Genomic DNA, 20,717 nt, shown 5'->3' with positions numbered 1-20,717 from the left:
TGGTCTAGAATCATCTCACATTGTTGTTCGAATTTTATCAAAATCCCTTGTTAGAGCATCCACATCCGGCATACTTGGCAAATGATCAAGGTAGGGAATCTTCCTTGAATGAAACGGCACTTGGGACTCGTACACTCTTGGTCTAACTAGGGGTGGAGCATGCTCCTTCATCAAATCAGGTCCTTCATTATCTTCCTCCTCATCACCATCCTCACAAGGGAAGGGTGTGTCTTCTCCGGAATCATCGGCATTGTTGTCATAATCACTGTTCTCTTCCTCACTCTATACATATGCCAGATCCCGATTTAATATGTTATCTTCGGGCAATTGAGTCAGGACAGGTGCTTCAACTTGCTCGTTTTCACTGCACAAACAACAAAATAAAAATCATTACTGAAATTAATAAATACTTTTCATATAGCTGTATCACTTCATTTACAAGTCGTAATGTGTTAACATTCCTTGATGGATATTATCCTGTTGGTGGACCACCATGATCCAACACACCATAACTACGCATATTCCAACTGGCCATGGGTTCATAACTTGTAAAAGTCATATCTGGCAGGTACCCCCTGTGGAATATGTGAGCGTTAATACAAATTCAATAAAACAAAAATATACATCGTAACACAAAGGAAAATTGAAGTTTACCACTCGTCTTGTGGATTATGTAAAGCAGGAGAGAAATTATTTCCTCGCTCCTCATTCGCCGGTGTTGATAAGTTTAAATCAGGGCAAACTCTTTCATCCAGAACCTGTACGGCAAAAACTGCTCCAGAATAACCACCCGATGATTGAGGGTTATCCCTACTATGCACAACCCCATTATTGCGAACGTCTACGACCTTGACGTACATTTCCAATATTTTTATCACAAGAAATTCCCAGTATTCATCCGGAGTCCTCAAAAAATACCTCAAAGTTTCATCATCGTCGATGTTAAACTCAGTGTAACAAGCAACCCCTTGCGGAGTGAGGGAATACGGATATCTTTCGATTACTTTAAGGTTCACCGAACGTTTCCTCACACTCATTTTATTACATAAAAACGATACCAATCTATCGTACTCCATTGTAAGTGGCAACTTAACATGATACTGTGGAGATAAACTATAGCTCACAGAGTTATTCTCCACCACAACCTCAACCCTTTCGCTCTTCAGATATTATGAAAAAATGCTTGAGAATTGAGTAAGAGAAAAATTTGAACGGGAGTTAGGAATATTTTTGAATGGATTTTTGTAAAATCCTAACGCCTTTAAATAAGGCAATGCGTAGCTCAGGGGGCTGAATTTTTTTTTAGGTATAGCGCTCTTTTAAAGGGCGCTATACACATTTGAATTATTGTTATGCCACTTAAACGCACGAGACTTATTGGTGGGCCCACAAAACATGTATAGCACTCTTTATAACTGCGCTATACATATATAGCGCTCTTTCTAAAGACGTTATATGTATAACGCTCTTTTAAAGAGCGCTATACCTTAACGTCCAAAATGTCCGTTAAGGTATAACGCTCTTTAAAAGAGCGTTATATAGAATTAGGTAGCTTTTTTTTTCCACGCATTTTCGTTCTTTTTGTCAAAAAGAACCTGGGTTCTGGACTCCGCCATTTAGATACTCCCCTGCCCTACCACACATTTGTCATCCCTAAAAATTTTCAAGTCTAGTGACTTAGACTTGTGATTAACTAGTAGGAGTCAATCAAATCCATTGATTAGACTCGACACTAATTAATTCCGTATTTTTCGTATTCCTTTGTTTCCGGCGAAAATTCCATTGATCACTTTATTCACTTTTTAAGTTTAGTTTTTATCTTTCTTAGGTTTTAGTTCACATCACCCTTTTATAAAGTGTTTGGCTTAGTTAAATTGTTGACAATCTAACAAGATAGGTAAAATAAATACAGTAACAAATTTAACCCGTTACAGCTAAACTTACAGATAATACAGGCAAGATTAGCTCCTCTTGCTAAACTTATAAATAATTTAATAAAATAGGTATAATGAATATGATAACAAGTTCAGCTTGTCACAACTAAACTTGTGAATGATTGAACTATATAGGCAAAGGTTAACGAATAGTAGCAAATAGGGGTGTACATAGGCCTGGTTGGTTCGAATTTTTTAATTACCAAAATAAATCAATTATGTCGGGTTATTAAATCTAAAGACCAAATTAAACCAATAAAGTCGGATTTTTTAATCACGATGTTTTTCAGATTTTCGAATTTTTTGGTTTTTTTTTTCATAAAGTTTTCATAGCACAAGCATAGAATTTGTGTTCCAAATATTTCTTTAATCCTAGTAACACATAACTATATAAGATGTTTTTCAAGAAAATAACATAAAATATGAGATGAGCCATAACATTGTACTAAAATATTTAACAATAAAGATAATAAAATCACATAAAATAAATATTATTAATAAGACATAATGAAAATAAACTTAATCTAAAATTACTAAGTTGTTAAAATAAGTACGACTAATAAGTACTATTATTGACATGACTAAACACTAAAAAAAAATAAGTTATGCATTTGATCTAAACCATAAAAAAACTAAAAAAAAAATATCCAACATTATTGTCAATCCTAGTACAATTGAATTGAATATCTTTTGTTAGTATTGATATTGATTTGATTTTGGTATGGAATTTATTTGAGTTACTAATATTGATGGACTATACAACTTATTGGAGCATTCAAAAATTATAAGTCCAAACTTGAAATAATACGTTAAAGATAAAATTATGAAAAAATTTAAGAAATATTTATACACTACACTACATTACTTTTTTTAATTAAAGCAAAACCACACCAATTTTGGTCTGATTTTTCTTTCCAACACCAAATCATAATCAATTTATTTTTTCTCAATTTAACTCGAATTATCAATTTGGTGTTGTTTGTCGATTTTCTTTGGACGCCCCTAGCTAGCCCGTCACGACTAAAATTGTGAACAAATTTGGTCCGGTATAAAAAAACCCAAAAGGGGAAGAAGAAAGAAAGACAAATACGAATATGGAAAGGAGAGGGAGAAAACCAAGATGTCCTCTAATGTCCTCCAACCACACCCACACACAATATGGGGTTTTATTTAATTTCTTTTTCCTATATTCAGAGCCTCAAAAATATATCTCAATATCCCTTCTGGCTTTCCACATTCTCTCCTTTTTTATCCCTCTTAATAAAACGGACCAATTTTTTCTCTAGCCTCAGCATGTTAATAACAGTGTGTATATATATGGAAAACCTTAAAGATTTAATTTTTTGATGTGGTTATGCGTTTTCTTGAAATTTCTTGGCTGTTTTCATTGGTGGGTATGTGCTACTGAATAGAGATGAAAAGGTCTATAGAGGGTTTCAATCAACTAAATACTGCTGATGAAGTAGCCAAGGCAAAGCTCAAGCAGAAACATCTGTTAAATGAGTTCTTGGAACTGCAAAAGGTTTGCACTTTCTGGATTTTTATAAATAAATTCTAATTAGTTTGACTAGATGATTTCTTTCTATATGCCTAAGCCTAGTGGGCAAAGTGTAGCGGTTGCTCGGTAAAATAGCTGAGATGCGCACAAATTGACTAGGACACCACCATCATAAAAAAAGACTGTCTTTTTGTTTCCACTAGTTCCTTGTTTGTGCTAATTACCATTGTAGACATGTGTAATCTGAGTTTGGCATTTTATTGTTTTGTTTTTGGTTATACTTTTACATCATGTTTGGATGGTTGTTACTTGTTGTATCGTATTGTTACTTTAAATACGATGTTTGTTTTGATTGTTACTTCAATTTTATTGTATCGTATGGTTAATTCTGTCGTTATGTATTATATAACGCCCGATTTGGTGTGGTCGCGTCGTTACTTTGTCTTTTTCTCTCAATCTCACCCTTGAATTATTGTTAAATAATTATATTTTATCATTTATCCTACTTTTTTATATAGTAATTTTACTCTGTATCATAATTTTTCTCTATAATATTGCAAGTTTATCCTTCATATTGCTGGTGTGTGATATCATGAAATGGCGGCAAACGACACAATTTATTCAAACATTGTATTTATCAAACGATACAGTATAATATAATACAATACGATACGATACATTATAAAATGATTTGTAACAACCATCCAAACAAGCTGTTAAGTGTTGTTCAATGTTTATTGGGATTTATAAAGAATTGCTCTTTTTGGTTTCCTGTGGTTATATACTATATTTTAAGATGAAATTGTGTATTTCAGAATGATATTTTTGGATGTTAATTGTGTGATCATGGTCTGGCAATTCGTGTCTAGGAATTTGTCTCCAAGAAGAGGAAGTTGCAGGCTGCAAAGCAGAGGAGAGATATCATTTTGGGTGAAATCCTGTATGATCATAATTTTCTCTATCTGATAGAATAGTTATTTCCCTTATCTGTGTGTCGTTTTCTTATAGGTGAAGGAAAACAATAACTACTACACCTCAATCGCAAACTGGTTCTGGTGTGCTATATGAATCATTTATAACCATTCCGTTCTGCTTCGGTCCATTTCATTCTCATACGCTATATTTCATCGTTTAGACAAATAAGGGGTTTTCAAAAACTAGATATTCTTTAAGTTTCACACTTATATGCATATACAACAACTAACTTAATCAGTATTGCCTATTGTAGGTAGTACTTTGCTTTTCTCTTAAAATGATGTAATTGACAAAAAAAGAAAAGAAAGAAAGAGTAATACCCTAATATTATACTTGTTAAATTTCAGATTTTTAAAGCTAAGGCGTAGGTATTTGTTGAAAAACCAATCTTCCCATGTTGATAGTGAAAGATGTATTCCACATATGAAAAACTTCGATGCTGAGAGTGAAGTCCCTGCTGAAAAACGATCCAACCGTGCCTACGATGCAGCAATAGAAACGGGTCATCCTGCATTTACGTCGAAGTTCAATTCGGTAACATACTATGGTTAAGATATGTCGAATATTTAAACTTAGAGTTGTTGACAAGAGGGGTTGCTCTGATGGTAAGCAACCTCCACTTCCAACCAAGAGGTTGTGAGTTCGAGTCACCCCAAGAGCAAGGTGGGGAGTTTTTGGAGGGAAAGGATGCCGAGGGTCTATTGGAAATAGCTTCTCTACCTCATGGTAGGGGTAAGGTCTGCGTACACTCTAGGAGATGACAAAGTGCTAGCAGGTAGAAATGTGTTGAGATTGGAGTGTGTGACTGTGTGCCAATATTGATGACAATGGAGTTACTTTAAAGGTCTAAAATTTTGAAACATATTACTTTCAGGAGAGTGATCTTCATAAGATTGTGGATAAGTCATTCTTCATCTCATTGAGTAGTTATTTTTTTATTTTCCTCAGTTTTTCCCTGGGTGAAACAGTTGTACCTGTGGATAATTTATCATATGAATTTTGTTTTAGTAATTTGCAGTACTATAGTTTGAGGATAGCAACTGTCTGCCATCCGATGGGGTACCTTTGTTTTATATGCAAGAGGCGGATCCAGGATTTTAATTAATGTGATGAACCTCCTTAACCATTACTCTTGAAACATTACTTGTGTCAAAGGGATTTAATAACATGTGAGTATGCATAATTTTTCGTTTGAACTGCTTTGTTCCTTACTAGATCTGCCCATGTTTATATGTATAGATTTTGCAAGGAATTATAAAGCAATAATTCTATTTTAAATGACTGAACGAAAAGCATTTTAAACTGATAAAGGATATATGTTAAAGCGAATGCAATTGTAATCTTGTGTTGCCTAGAATGATATGCTCATAGCCTTCCTTTCCTCTTGTGTGCTTCAAAGCTTTTGCTGCTTTGTTCCTCTATATTTAATTTCACTCTTCTTAAAATTTATTATTTAAGAATGCAAGAAACAAATCATTTATAATTCTTGAAAGCTGTCAGTACCTGCTTTCATATAATGTTCTAAAAAAAAAAACACTTGTTTACATTGAGCTTAAATTTTATCGAAAATAAGGAAGTTAATCAGGGATCAGGTCACTCTACAGCTAGAAAAAATAGGAAGTTAGTCCAGGATAATTTTAAGTATATATTTACATTAAGTATGATTTAATAACTTGAAAATAAGGATAAGCTTCAAACTTAAATGTTTTCAGATCTAAGCGTTTATAAGTTTTTGCAGTTGAGAAATCAATTTGATCCAAAATCCAATTACTGGTAACTGATAGTGGCAACTGATGACTAATTGCTAGTAAGTGTCTGCGTTAAGTATAAAATTGGTAGCCCCAAATAACAGTAGGTAGCAAACAACTTATTACTGCTATTTACTCCCTCTGTTTTATTTTGTTTGGGTTAATTTTATTATTAGTCCGTTAAAAAAATAATGACATATTTTTATATTTCTTTAGTGAGAATATTTCATAGTCATACAAATACAATGACATGTTTATAACCACAATGTAACGACCCGACCGGTCATTTTGAGCATTTACGTTCCTTTCAACTATTTGAAGTCTTGAATAACTTCCTACGAGATATTATGACTTGTGTGAATTATCGGTTTTGGTTTTAAGGTACTTCGGAGTTAGCTTGGAAGGATGAATTTTCATGTTGGAAGCTTAAGTTGAAATAGTTGACCGGATATTGACTTATGAGTAAACGACCTCGAAATTTAATTTTGATGATTTCAATAGCTCCGTATGGTGATTTCGGACTTAGGAGCGTGTTTGAAAAATTATTTGGAAGTCCGTAGTGGAATTAGGCTTGAAATGTCGAAAATTTAATTTTGGAAAGTTTAACCGGGGGGTTAACTTTTTGATATCGAGGTCGAAATCTGATTCTGGAAATTTAAATAGCTTCGTTATATCATTTATGACTTGTGTGCAAAATTTGAAGTCATTCCGGATTGATTTGATATGTTTCGGCACAAGATATAGAATTTGAAAGTTCAAAGTTCATAGATTTTGATTTGAGGTGCGATTTATCGTTTTGATGTTGTTTGATATGATTTGAGGCCTCGAGTAGGACCATGTTATGTTATGTAACTTGTTGGTATGTTCGGACGGGGTCCCGAGGGTCTCGGGTGAGTTTCAGATGTTTAACGGATCGAATTTGGATTTGGAGGAGGAGCTGAAGCAGCTGGGTTGCTGGTGTGATCGCACCTGCGCGGAAAAAGACCGCGGGTGCGAAAAAAGTCACCGCGGGTGCGAAAATAGTCATCGCAGGTGCGAAGACCGCGGGCGCGAAGAAATTACCGCTGGTGCGAAGAAATCACCGCGGGTGCGAAAATCCTGGACAGAATGTTAAAAATATAGGGGTTCCGAGTTTTTGCCATTTTTGGGCCTTCAATCACGATTTTTGGGGCGATTTTGAGAGAAAATTCAAGGAAAACTTGAGATAAGTCACTTGTGATCATTTCTACTTGATAATATTGAATTATCATCGAATAATCCGACTAGATTACATGTTTTTGAGGTATAAATCGGGGGTTTGAACTTAGGGATTTGAAAATAAGATTTGAAAATTTGGAGGTCGAGTTGAGGTCGGATTTTAATAAAATTAGTATGGTTAGACTCGTGGTTGAATGAGCTTCCGGATTTTATAACTTTTATCGAATTTCGAGACGTGGGCCCCATAGGTGATTTTTGGGGCGTAATTTCGGATTTTTGGAAAATATTAGTATTTTGATATGTAATTAGTTCCTATAATTTTGTGGGCTGAGTAAAATTAATTGTGACTAGATTCTAGATGTTTGGAAGTCGATACGCGCAGAATTGAATTTCTGGAGCATTGCTTAGCTTGCTCGACATTGGATTTTGCTTGTTCGAGGTAAGTAACTCTTCTAATCTTGGAGTTGAGGGTATGAACCCTGAATATATGTATTTAGTGAATTGTTGGGAGGTGACACACATGCTAGGTGACGGGCGTGCACTATAGAAATTGTGACATAATTATTTCTGTGGAATTTTGTAGTTAAATGATCTTGACATTTTTCATGCGTTTTATGAGTTAGAGAAATTAAGCTGAAAAACATATTAAAAAATCATGATTCAGACTATGTGCCAGTATTATTGGGACCCACAGAGGTCATATTACTGTGAATTATTTGTTTTAAATTAAAAATTCATACTCATTCATATTCATTTCATTGCATATCATAACTCAATTTTATGACTCTATTTTAATGCATATAAATATTTAGGGTCGAATGCCCTGTTTTACTGAAATGCCCGAGTGGCTTGAGAGGTTTATGACTGAGTGAGACAGAGGGCCTGATTTGTGAGGATATTTATGAGATCGGGCTGCACGTCGCAGCATGTTTGATATCGGCCGAGGGCCTGATTGTGAGAACGAGGGTGGATCGGGGCTGCCCGCCTGCAGCATACTTTATTATTATAGCACGTGAGTTGTCCGTGCAGATTTTAGCGCTTGGGCTGAAGGAGCCCCTCCGGAGTCTGTACACACCCCTAGTGAGTGCGAGTGCTGAATGACCGGGAGGCATGAGTGATTGTGAGGTATGCCCGAGTGGCAAGAGTGATTATGAGGTATGCCCGAGTGGCACGAGTGACTGTCAGGTTTGACCGAGGGACTGTATATGAGTGATGTTCTGCCCGAGGGGCTGTTTATGATTTTATCACTGAATTGCATCGCATTGGCATGCACACATGACATACATGCATAGAGATGTATTTTTTCTCATGCTGTACAACATCACATCATTTATGATTTCTCACACATTTTTGACAGATGGGCATAGTGATGCATTTGTTTTACACGGGTTATCCTGAAGCAAAACGAAACATATTATTTATTATTGAGAAGATTTTTGGAGAAATTTATTATTTTCAAACTATTCATATTATTGGCAACTTCGGCAAATGATTAGGGTTTTCACTGATGTATTTGAAAGAAAGAACTACTATATTTTTTTGAAATCATTATTTGGCTGAGTATTTTATCCCTGAGTTACTTCTGGTATTATTTGCTTTATGTTGTTATGGATTGTTGTGGACTATTGGTTTTGGATCCGACCTTGGTGGAAGCTCGTCACTACTTTCAACCTACGGCTAGGTTTGTTACTTACTCAGTACATGGGGTCGGTTGTACTGATACTACACTTCTGCATATTGCGTGCAGATGTTGGCTGTTGTTGTTGCTGTGCTCGATGGTTGCGGGACTTGAAGATGTACCTGCGTTCCTGTTGTAGCTGCCTCTTGTTCAGGGTAGCCTTAGATTTATAAAAGCTCTGTTTATGTATTATTCAAACAGACTATGTATTTATTTTATTTTTGCTTTGTATACTCTATTCTTAGAAGCTCATGATTTGTACTACCAGTTCTTTGGGGAGATGTATTGGTTTTAGATATTTTCTTTTAATTAATTTCATTGGAATTGGATAGTTAGAAATTGGCTTACCTAATGGGTTGGGTTAGGTGCCATCACGACTAGTGGGATTTTGGATCGTGACAAGGTGGTATCAGAGCCCTAGGTTCATAGGTTCTACAAGTCATGAGCAAGTGTCTAGTAGAGTCTTGCGGATCGGTATGATGACGTCCATACTTATCTTCGAGAGACTACAGGTCATTTAGGATATATACTTCCCATATTTCTTTCCTTATCGTGCGAGATTGATTCAGCTTAAGACAGAACTCTTTGAATTCCTTCCATGTATTCGTATGCGCACATGAGCGCTCGGTATCAGCTGTGCATCGCCGGCTTGTGATTCCATGAACGAAGTTCGAGATGAGTATTCTATGTTTTGGTGATGGGCAAGTTTGGAGGAATTGAGGCTAGGTTTAGACCGCAGCTTAAGCTCGGTAGCTTTAGTTGTAACTCGTACAATTGGACTTATATGTCCTGTAATGACCCTACAGTGGAATTTGTGGCTCGATGAGCGGTGGAATGGCGGTGTGATGGGTATGATGTAACCGCGGGATGTGTTAAGAAGATTGGAATATAACGAGAAGTGTTTCCTTGAAATGTAAAGGAAAAGGCCATTGGGTGCTTGATTTTCGATTTGATGTGACAAACAGTCTCGAGTAATGAATGTTTTGAAGGATCTATCACATTGTTAAATTTTAGGACAAACCAAACTCTCATGTCTGGTTAATGAGTTTGGACTCAGATAGACTATGTGATTGCATAGTAATTATGACTGTGAAAGGGTATAACAAGATTCCAGTTTGAGGCTAAGTAGGTGGGTTATCCCCTGCGGAGTAATCTACGTAGGTGTATTCCTTATGATGTGAGTAGAGAGTTACTTTTCTGCCGACGGGGTGTATGGGTGGAGATTTGAATCTAAATCTAGTTGAGAAAGTTGACTTGTGTGTTAAGAGGATGAATACGAGCTTAGCGGATGATTGAGGTATTTTTATGGTTGGCGTTGTATGAACTTGGGAAGAAGTTTAATTGGACTGACTGTGGCATTATGGCAGTAAGGGAGTATTGGTATTGTGATTTATGGAATGTTTTAACCTATGGCTTTGAGCCAAGTGGGAGAGTCTGCTATTGACAATTTGATTTCATGGTTAGGTGTTAAATTTTAATTTTGGTCTGAGGCATACTTGTGGGTTAGCTATGACTTACAGAAGTTGAGATCGAGGATGACTCGAATAAGGAAATTCCTGGTTAAGGATTATATTGCACGTATGAGTAAATGAAATTCGCGGGATGAGTGAGTTGTTATTGGTGAATGATGTAGTGCGCACGGAGTATGAATTTGATATGTGGTGTTAAAGTAGAGTTACTTCTTTGAGTGTTGTGGTGCTAATGGGGCACGTGTCTTTTGGCCCATTTGGGCGGTGCAATTAGATTTGAGCAAAGTGGGTGACTCCCAAGAAAGAAACTTTCAGTGGGTTTGAGGACTTGTGTATGGATAAAATCCGAGATTTGTGTTTGATGGTGCCTGGACTTGGCGACCTGCGTGGCTTGGTCGAGTTAGAGGAATTTAGTTTTAAGGGCTTGATTATGTACAAATGGATTCCAAAGTATTCTTGATGGTTTCTACCGGTGTGGAGAACGTGTTGTGTATTGTGGTTTTCTCCTGGAAAGAAGCAAGAGAAATATTTCTAACTAAAATGGTATGTAAATTATTGGTGACTCAAAGTTGATAATAAGATTTTTGTGCTTGTCACATGATGGTATGATAGATGCGGTGTGTTGTGTGGGATTAAGGTTGGCTTGTGCAAGGTCACGGTTTAGCTTTGAAAGGGAGGTCATAAATTCTTAGAGGGCATGAACAGTTTTCGATGTTTAGATGAATGCTATAACTATTTGGTATTACATGAGTAGAGGGTACATTCCAAAAAAAAAGGCGCACTATATTTTGAATTATGGATATTTTATAGGTATTGCAACACTTTCCTGGTTGATCGACTGCTGATTTTAAGACGTTGCTATATGGCACGAAAGAATAGGAGAAATATTCCTCGTAGAATGATCGTGTATGAGCGATGTGTTAGACATTCGGGCGGTGGAGATGGAATCAAATATGGTGATTCGCGTGTTCTATGGATTTGGAGATTGGGAGTTCCCAGGAGCAGATTGTTTCATGGTTGTAGACTGTGAAGTTATGGCCGGAGCTAGCCAGATGATAAAATGTATTATGATTTAGTCATTATGGATTTTCGGAGGGATTTTTATCTATTTGTGGATAACCCGAGTTGATTTGGGGGTCCATAGGCAGGCCCAATTAAGATGTGTATTCTACACCGAGCCGGAATGGTTGGCTCCATACTGCTATTATTGAGGGATGTGTCATTTGGTTGATGTTGAACTTATTCGTGTTCTCAAATGATCTGTGAGTTACTCCTTTATGCTACGAGGAGTTATGATTCATTGGTTATGTGCACATATGGTGCGGTTCTATTTGAGCTTTATAGAGGAATTTGAGTGTGATGAATATTTGGGTATTGCATGATCGATAGTGTAATGGTTATGTCCTTTCAGGTTTTGTGTGGTATTTTTCTCATTTGCCTCTCCGTCGTTATTAATTTGGAGCAGGGTGGCTCGGGGTATATAATATGAACCTCGTGTTAGAATCGGGTGATGATTCTACGGTGTATGATGACTTTATAGCATTTCATTGTGGCGGTACTTGTTAATCTGGCGGGGCAGTTCTCTCATTTTAGTCATTTTCCATGACTGGGTACATTTGAATGTTGCGTATTGGTGCACGGATGGCACGGGTTGTGGCTCCAAGTTATATTGGTGCGGTATGTCTGTGGAACAGTTATGTTTAGTAATATAAAGTCATTGGACCTGGAATGGGTACTATCAGGTTTAATTTCGGTATATTTGGGAGTATAATATTGAAAGTCGGCTCAGAAAGTGATTATGGTTCTAGTTGGGGTGAGAGATCTCCATGACTTGTTGATCTGATAAGGGGCTACGAGATTCTGCATGTTTCTTTTATTATCAACAGTGTACGAAGGTGTGGGGATGAGGTTTTGTTCGATATGGGGTTTGATGCTAGTACTTGGTTGGTTTGAAGTAGTAACTGTGATCATGAATGGTGCTATGAGCGGGCGAGTTGTCTAACATTCTGGGTAAATTGTATCCGTGATTATAGTTATGGCTTGATGTAGCTTGTTCAGACTCATACAGGGTATAAATGTAAGATTCGTGTCTTGAAAAGAAATTCTAAAAGTTCGGAATTGAATTCCAAGGTTTTTGGGCTAAGGTTAAATTAAGGATTTTCAGTTGTATTATGTTGTCAAGCTCATATGGAATAGGGTGACGTGAATTCACCCCCGGGTACGTGCGTGATAAGATGGAATAGTGATTTGGTGGCTTGAAAATAACTCATGGCACGTTCGAGGACGAACGTATATTTAAGTGGGGGAGATTGTAACGACCAGACCGGTCGTTTTGAGCATTTACGCTCCTTTCAACTATTTGAAGTCTTGAATAACTTCCTACGAGGTATTATGACTTGTGTGAATTGTCGGTTTTGATTTTAAGGTACTTCGGAGTTAGCTTGGAAGGATGAATTTTCATATTGGAAGCTTAAGTTGAAATAGTTGACCGGATATTGACTTATGAGTAAACGACCTCAGAATTTAATTTTGATGATTCCAATAGCTCCGTATGGTGATTTCGGACTTAGGAGCGTGTCCGAAAAATTATTTGAAAGTCCGTGGTGAAATTAGGCTTGAAATGCCGAAAATTTAATTTTGGAAAGTTTGACCCGGGGATTGACTTTTTGATATCGAGGTCAAAATCTCATTCCGGAACTTTGAATAGCTTCGTTATGTCATTTATGACTTGTGTGCAAAATTTGAAGTCATTCCGGATTGATTTGATATGTTTCGGCACAAGATATAGAATATGAAAGTTCAAAGTTCATAGACTTTGATTTGAGGTGCGATTCGTCGTTTTGATATTGTTTGATATGATGTGAGGCCTCGAGTAGGTCCATGTTATGTTATGAAACTTGTTGGTATGTTCGGACGGGGTCCCGAGGGCCTCGGGTGAGTTTCGGATGTTTAACGGATCAAATTTGGATTTGGAGGAGGAGCTGAAGCAGCTGGGCTACTGGTGTGATCGCAACAGTGCGAAAAAGACCGCGTGTGCGAAAACAGTCATCGCGGGTACGAAGACCGTGAGTGTGAAGGAATCATCGCGGGTGCGAAAACCGCAGGTGCGAAGAAATCATCGTGGGTACGAAGACCGCATGTGCGAAGAAATCATCGCGGGTGCGAAGACTGCAGGTGCGAAGAAATCACCGCGAGTGCGAAAATCCTGGACAGAATGTTAAAAACATAGGGGTTCCGAGTTTTTGCTATTTTTGGACCTTCACGTACGGCTTTTGGGGCGATGTTTAGAGAGAATTCAAGGGAAACTTGTGGTAAGTTACTTGTAATCATTTCTACTCCATAATATGAATTATCATCGAATAATCCGACTAGATTACATGTTTTTGAGGTGTAAATCAGGGGTTTGAACTTAGAGATTTGAAGATTTGGCGGTCGAGTTGAGGTCGGATTTTGGTAAAATTAGTATGGTTAGATTCGTGGTTGAATGGGCTTCCGGATTTTATAACTTTTATCAGATTCCGAGATGTAGGTCCCACGGATAATTTTTGGGGCGTAATTTTAGAATTTTGGAAAATATTAGTATTTTGATATGAAATTAATTCCTATAATTTTGTGGGCTTAATCAAATTAATTGTGACTAGATTCTAGCTGTTTGGAAGTCGATACGCGCAGAATGGAATTTCTGGAGCACTGCTTAGCTTGCTCGACATTAGATTTTGCTTGTTCGAGGTAAGTAATTCTTATAATCTTGGAGTTGAGGGTATGAACCCTGAATATATGTATTTCATAAATTGTTGGGAGGTGACGTACATGCTAGGTGACAGGCGTGTGGGCGTGCACTATTAAAATTGTGACATAATTGTTTCTATGAAATTTTGTAGTTAAATGATCTTGGCATTTTTCATGCGTTTTATGAGTTAGAGAAATTAAGCTGAAAAACATAATAAAAAAATCATGATTGAGGCTATGTGCCAGTATTATTGGGACCCACAGAGGTCATATTGCTGTGAATTATTTGTTTTAAATTGAAAATTCATACTCATTCATATTCATTTATTGCATATCATAACTCAGTTTTATGACTCTAGTTTGATGCATATAAATATTTTGGGCCAAATGCCCTATTTTACTGAAATGCCCGAGTGGCTTGAGAGGTTTTTGACTTAGTGAGGCCGAGGGCCTGATTTGTGAGGATATTTATGGGATCGGACTGCACGCCGTAGCATGTTGCATATTTAAGGGATCGGGCTACACGTCGCATCATGTTTGATATTGGCCGAGGGCCTGATTGTGAGGATGAGTGTGGATCGGGGCTGCCCGCCTACAACATACTTTATTATTATAGCACGTGAGTTGTCCGTGCAGATTTTAGCTCTTGGGCTGAAGGAGCCCCTCCGGAGTCTGTACACATCCCAGTGAGCGCAGGTATCTACTGAGTGCGAGTGCCGAGTGACTGAGATGCATGAGTGATTGTGAGGTATGCCCGAGTGACAATAGTGATTGTGAGGTATGCCCGAGTGTCAAGAGTGATTGTGAGGTATGCCCGAGTGGCATGAGTGACTGTGAGGTTTGCCCGAGGGGCTGTATATGAGTGATGTTCTGCCCGAGGGGCTGTTTATGATTTTATCACTGAATTGCATCGCATTGGCATGCACACATGACATACAGGCATAGAGATGTATTTTTTCTCATGTTGTACAGCATCACATCATTCATGATTTCTCACACATTTTTGACAGATGGGCATAGTGATGCATTTATTTTACACGGGTTATCCTGAATAAAAATGAAACATATTATTTATTATTGAGAAGATTTTTTGAGAAATTTATTGTTTTCAAACTATTCATATTATTGGCAACTTCGACAAACGATTTGGGTTTTCACTGATGTATTTGAAAGAAAGAACTATTATATTTTTTTGAAATCATTATTTGGCTGAGTATTTTATCCTTGAGTTACTTCTGGTATTATTTGCTTTATGTTGTTATGGATTGTTGTGGACTATTAGTTTTGGACTCGACCTTAATGGAAGCTCGTCACTACTTTCAACCTACGGCTAGGTTTGTTACTTACTCAGTACATGGGGTCGGTTGTACTGATACTACACTTTTACACATTGCGCGGATGTTGGCTGTTGTTGTTGCTGTGCTCGATGGTTGCCGGATCTGAAGATATACACCTGCGTTCCTGTTGTATCTGCCTCTTGTTCAGGGTAGCCTTAGATTTATAAAAGCTCTGTTTATGTATTATTCAAACAGACTATGTATTTATTTTATTTCCGCTTTGTATACTCTATTCTGAAGCTCATGATTTGTACTACTAGTTCTTGGGGAGATGTATTGGTTTTAGATATTTTCTTTTAATTAATTTCATTGGAATTGGATATTTAGAAATTGACTTACCTAACGAGTTGGGTTAGGTGCCATCACGACTAGTGAAATTTTGGGTCGTGACACACAAGTTTCAAATTTTATCATATATTTAAAATCAAACGTTTCAAAAGTCTTTCTTTCTTTTATTATACTTTGTGCCAAAGGACATACACAGTGAAATAAAGGGAATATTTATTATCATAGTTTTTGTAGTAAAGGCAAAATAGAAGAAGTCATCTGCTCACTCTCCAGCAACTTTAAAACTCCGACATCAAAATATTCTAACAATTTACTTCTAATTTTTTCTTTTCGTTTTGCATTTAATTATGGGGCCATTTTAACGTACCTAATAGGAGTATTTACCAACTACCTGTATGTTATTAACTAGACAACATTTTTCCACGGTTGAACATTCACTAGTTTAGACGTGAAAGTTGCAAAAGGTGCCAAGTTTATTGGGTTTTATGTATTATCCCTTTAAATATGAGTTATGAACTTGATGTAATATTGTGTCACACATAATAAAAAGAAATCTAACAGATATGAGCTTTGTAATTATCTATTTATTACCAGTGATCATCATGACATGTACATAGAATCTTGAAAATAACACTAAAATGGAAAAAGTGATGTAAAAAGGACAAAAAATTTAATATTTAATTATTTCATTAATCTAAGAAAGTATTAATAACTAACTAAAAATTGCTAGTTTCTGAATTGGAGTAATCTATTGAGGGAAAATTAGAAGATCTAAGTTGACATGATAAGCAAACTAATCTCCTAGCATTAGGGGTGCTTCTCGGGCGGATAATTACGCTTAATGGTTCGGCTTAACAGTTATCAGATTATAAATATAGTAATCCGCTAGTCATCCAATAAGACAACAGGCGGATTGGTATCGGATTAATAATTATCGGGCGGCTTATCGGCTAAACCAAATAGAAATATTTTGAACAATCATTCAATCAATATCAAACAGTTTCAAATCAATACCAAATTTTTAATACCATCTAAGATCTAACCAAACGATATTTTTTTAATTGAAGAGTCTTCAAGACTACTCATACTGTCATACACGTATTAACCAAATTTTTAATACCATCAAGACTGCTCATACAGACATACACGTATTAATCATTGAGATTTTGATTTTTCGACTTCTCAGTTCCCAGTTCAAGAGAGAGACGAGACTGACGACTTCTCTACCTCTGGTGGCTGCAGTCAATTGAGAATTAAAAAATAGAAGTTAGGGATTTAGCCATTTAGGATTTCAATAGTACTTTATATATATAGGGGTAAAAGTGTAAATATAAAAATTCTTAAGGGGTTAACAGTTTATCCAATAAGAAAATTGAGTAATCTACCCCAAACCGTTAAGCTGTTAATTATAAAATCCCAATCCATTCACCATCCATTACCCCGATAATCCGATATCAATAAGCCAATAAGCCATCGGTTCAGTTCGGTTAACGGTTTCGGTTCGATTTTGAACCGCCCTACCTAGCATACTCTCACAACATAAATAAAGGAGATTTTAATTTGAATAGAAATAAAATGTAACTCGAGTTCCTTCCAAGTCAGAAATAATCATAATATAGTGTTTTGGATTATTGTAAATTCTAAGAAAATTACATATATGTAATTCATTAATAACGTGAAACTAAACATGGAGTAAAAAGATTATTACCGCCTATAAATTAAGCGGATTTTTCTTAGGCTTATTTAATCAATGGCTATGGCTAGGGGTGTACAAACCGAACCGGAAAACCGCACCAAACTGAAAAGTCAAACCAAACCGATTAAAAAACTTGATTAGGTTTGGTATTGAGTAAAACAAATCTGAACCAAACCGATATATAAATATATAATTTTTATGTATATTTTTAAGACTTTTCATAGAATTTTCTGTAAAAAAATGTCTAGAAATATTTGTGATTCTCTTATGGATGTAATATTTAATTAAATATGAAGTGCTCTATTTTTATTAACTTTAACTAATGGGTTGTATGATCACTTTCTTATCAAGTGTCAGTGAAATGCGTCAATCTCTTTGTTCTTTCTGTTTACCCGTAAAATGGGACAGTTGAATTTATACATAGTTTCTAGACAAGTGAATTAATTTGATCCTGAAATAATATAATAATAGAAGAAAAACACAGTACTTAGCCTTGAAATGTAGATGAAATAGCAAAGGTAGCGATTCCGTGAACAAGATTTCCGAACACAGCAATGATGAGATTAAAAAGCAAGAGAGTAAAATTGTATAAAACTTTGTATAAAATATAATATATGTTCTTGTTAGAAATTTCGTGTCCTTTATAATGGTAACTAAGCTCACTATTTATAGTTATGCCTAGGGAAAAAGGTCCTAGGATCATGCCCTCTTTTAATGCCAATTATGAGGGTCATTGATGAAGATGTAACGTTGAGCGTAAATGCCAAATTCCTTCAAACGGACCGTCACTCTTAATGCTGTAGAATATTCCTTAGTAAATGCTACCGGACGCAGAGTATTTAATACACTTTTATGAACATTATCTGTCCCGGTGACATGTGCCGTGAGAGCGTTCGGTCCCCAGCCATTCCATCTTAGATTCCACGTGTCCTCCTTTTAGTCAGTCACGTGGCATATCATATTTTATCCTATACAAATAGTCCCCCTGTTTTTCGGTGACATAACTTTGTGTTACCGGAAAATTGGTAGAAATATCCTTTTGGCAGGAATTACTATAATTCCCTCTAAAGGTCGCTGCCAGTTGATTAGACGCATGTCTCTTCGCATTTAATGCCTCGAACACGCGTCATCCCATGATTCAACACAACTTTTTCCTATTATCGAGGTAGTCATGGCCATGAATTTAGCCGCTAAAATTTTACTTATACACAAATTTCTTTTCATTTGCTTTTCACAATTGCTTGAGCTTCTGATTTGCATCATTATTTTTTATTCTTTTTCTAATTCTCTTCAAACACAAACTCTTTACCTTCTTCTTTTCCAATGGCTTCTTCCTCCAAACGTGGTAGTTCTACAAAGAATAAGAACAAAACCGAGGATTCCTTTCCTGCAACAGTGGATTCCATCATCCCAAGAAGGCTTAGTACTTCAAAGGATTTTGAAGAAAAATTTCCTACTGCTAACCCTCGTACATACGTTGTTAATAGGTACCCTTCTTTCATTCGTCCTTCCAGTATTCCTGCTGTGAAGGAGGACTGCTGCAATGAGTTGGAAATTATCATTCCTGATCTATTAGAGCGAGTGACCCTTTCCAAGGAAGGTTTTACATACTTTTTCACGTATCCTTTTACTTTGGGTGCGTTTTCTTTGAGCGAAGAACTAGATTCCGTGATTGCTGAGTATTGCCTTCGCTACCAAGTATGCTTGGCACAGGTAAGTCCTTCAATGTGGAGGACAATCGCCTGCCTCTGACGCTTGTGCCAAGAAACTGGGAAGGAGCTAACCTTAGCTCATGTGATAAATCTCTATTCCCCCAAAATCTTCCGCGGGGGAATGATAAACCTTTGCAAGCGTGCCCAATATACTCTGTTGTCTATCATGGATGATGACAACGACCGTTGGTGGATGGAACGGTTTGTTGCAGTTGCCACTAACGACATCATTCCGACAATGGCTTCATCCTTTCCGGTTGCTTGGAACCGCACTCGTAAGTTATTTATATAATATTCCTCTTACTAGATATTCTTCTATGGCCGTATCATCTCTTCACCCTTCGCATGTTTTAGCAAGTCGATGACTCCCACCGGTGGTGGAAGGTTTGAACTGGTGGGTTCAGAAGATTTTGGACATCACAACGCCCAAAACTAGTTCATAGAAAGAACTAGACCTTAAATACGGGTGAAAAGCCAAAAATCATGGTAAATATAATTTACTTTACTTCCATTTTGTATATGAAGAACTTGGTTGAAAACTTATAACTTTGTTTATGGAATTAGGTCTACCTGCGGGTTTTGTTGCTGTCTCCGGGGAGGACGTTTTGGCTGATCCTGCTGATGCAGCGAGGCTGCTTCAGGAAGCACTTACTCTAACAGGTATCTCTGGGCATGTTTGTGCAAATAATTCTTTACGGAGTCCCCGGCCGGAGGATAAACAAACAAAGAGAAGACGCTCTTGTGCGATCGGGGTAAAGAGTAAAAGGACAAATGTTGATGCCCCCAAATCATCTCCAATGGCAATGATGACTGGTCCTCCTTCTGGGTCGGTCATAGACACCGTGATGATTGATGGTTAATGAGGAAGCTGTTGATGAGGGATATTCTTTACATAGAAGGCGACGATCCTCATCATCTCAACAGGATGCTCGATTTGTTGAGATAATTACACCAGCTGAAGACGATGTCTCGGCACTTTGGGGAGAATCTGATTTGGTAGAATATTCCAACTCCCATTTTCGGGCCCCAATTGCTACAACCGGTATTGCGGGGCTGAGTACCAGGTCATTACCGTCTTTGGTTGGCGAGCATCAAACAACCAGCACTGCATTTGATGCAGCTGCTTCTCACTCTTCAACTTTATCAACACTAGCAACTACTACATCATTTCCATCTTCGTCTACTCTTCCACCAGTGGTTGCTACACCATCTCCATCGGCCACACATGACCATGAAAAAGGTGTTCCTTTTCCACAGTCCCCAGTTCATGGGAACTTGGGACAAAATTATGCCGCTCCTTCTGTATATCCAAAAAGGAGGAGGAACATCACTCTTTCTGTCTCTACCGGGTGCAACCTGCTATCACGGCCGGTGGATCTTGCTAATTACTTGAAGCCTATGGATTTAGAAAAAGACTGGAAAAAGATTCAGATACTCTCGGGAGAGTGTTTGTTGA

General features: G+C 37.1%; 1 protein-coding gene across 1 annotated transcript; it reads left to right on the top strand.

The window, feature by feature from the left end:
- Positions 1-3,010: 3,010 nt before the first annotated feature.
- On the top strand, positions 3,011-5,441 carry LOC107821778 (uncharacterized). The gene is made up of 3 exons (XM_016648229.2): positions 3,011-3,456; positions 4,302-4,372; positions 4,755-5,441. The coding sequence occupies exons 1-3, from the start codon at positions 3,349-3,351 to the stop codon at positions 4,957-4,959; spliced, it is 384 nt and encodes a 127-aa protein (XP_016503715.1). The 5' UTR covers positions 3,011-3,348; the 3' UTR covers positions 4,960-5,441.
- Positions 5,442-20,717: the final 15,276 nt, after the last annotated feature.

This window comes from Nicotiana tabacum, chromosome 15 (assembly GCF_000715075.1).
Source record: "Nicotiana tabacum cultivar K326 chromosome 15, ASM71507v2, whole genome shotgun sequence".
Taxonomy (NCBI): domain Eukaryota; kingdom Viridiplantae; phylum Streptophyta; class Magnoliopsida; order Solanales; family Solanaceae; genus Nicotiana; species Nicotiana tabacum.
This window is presented reverse-complemented; position numbering and strand designations above follow the sequence as displayed.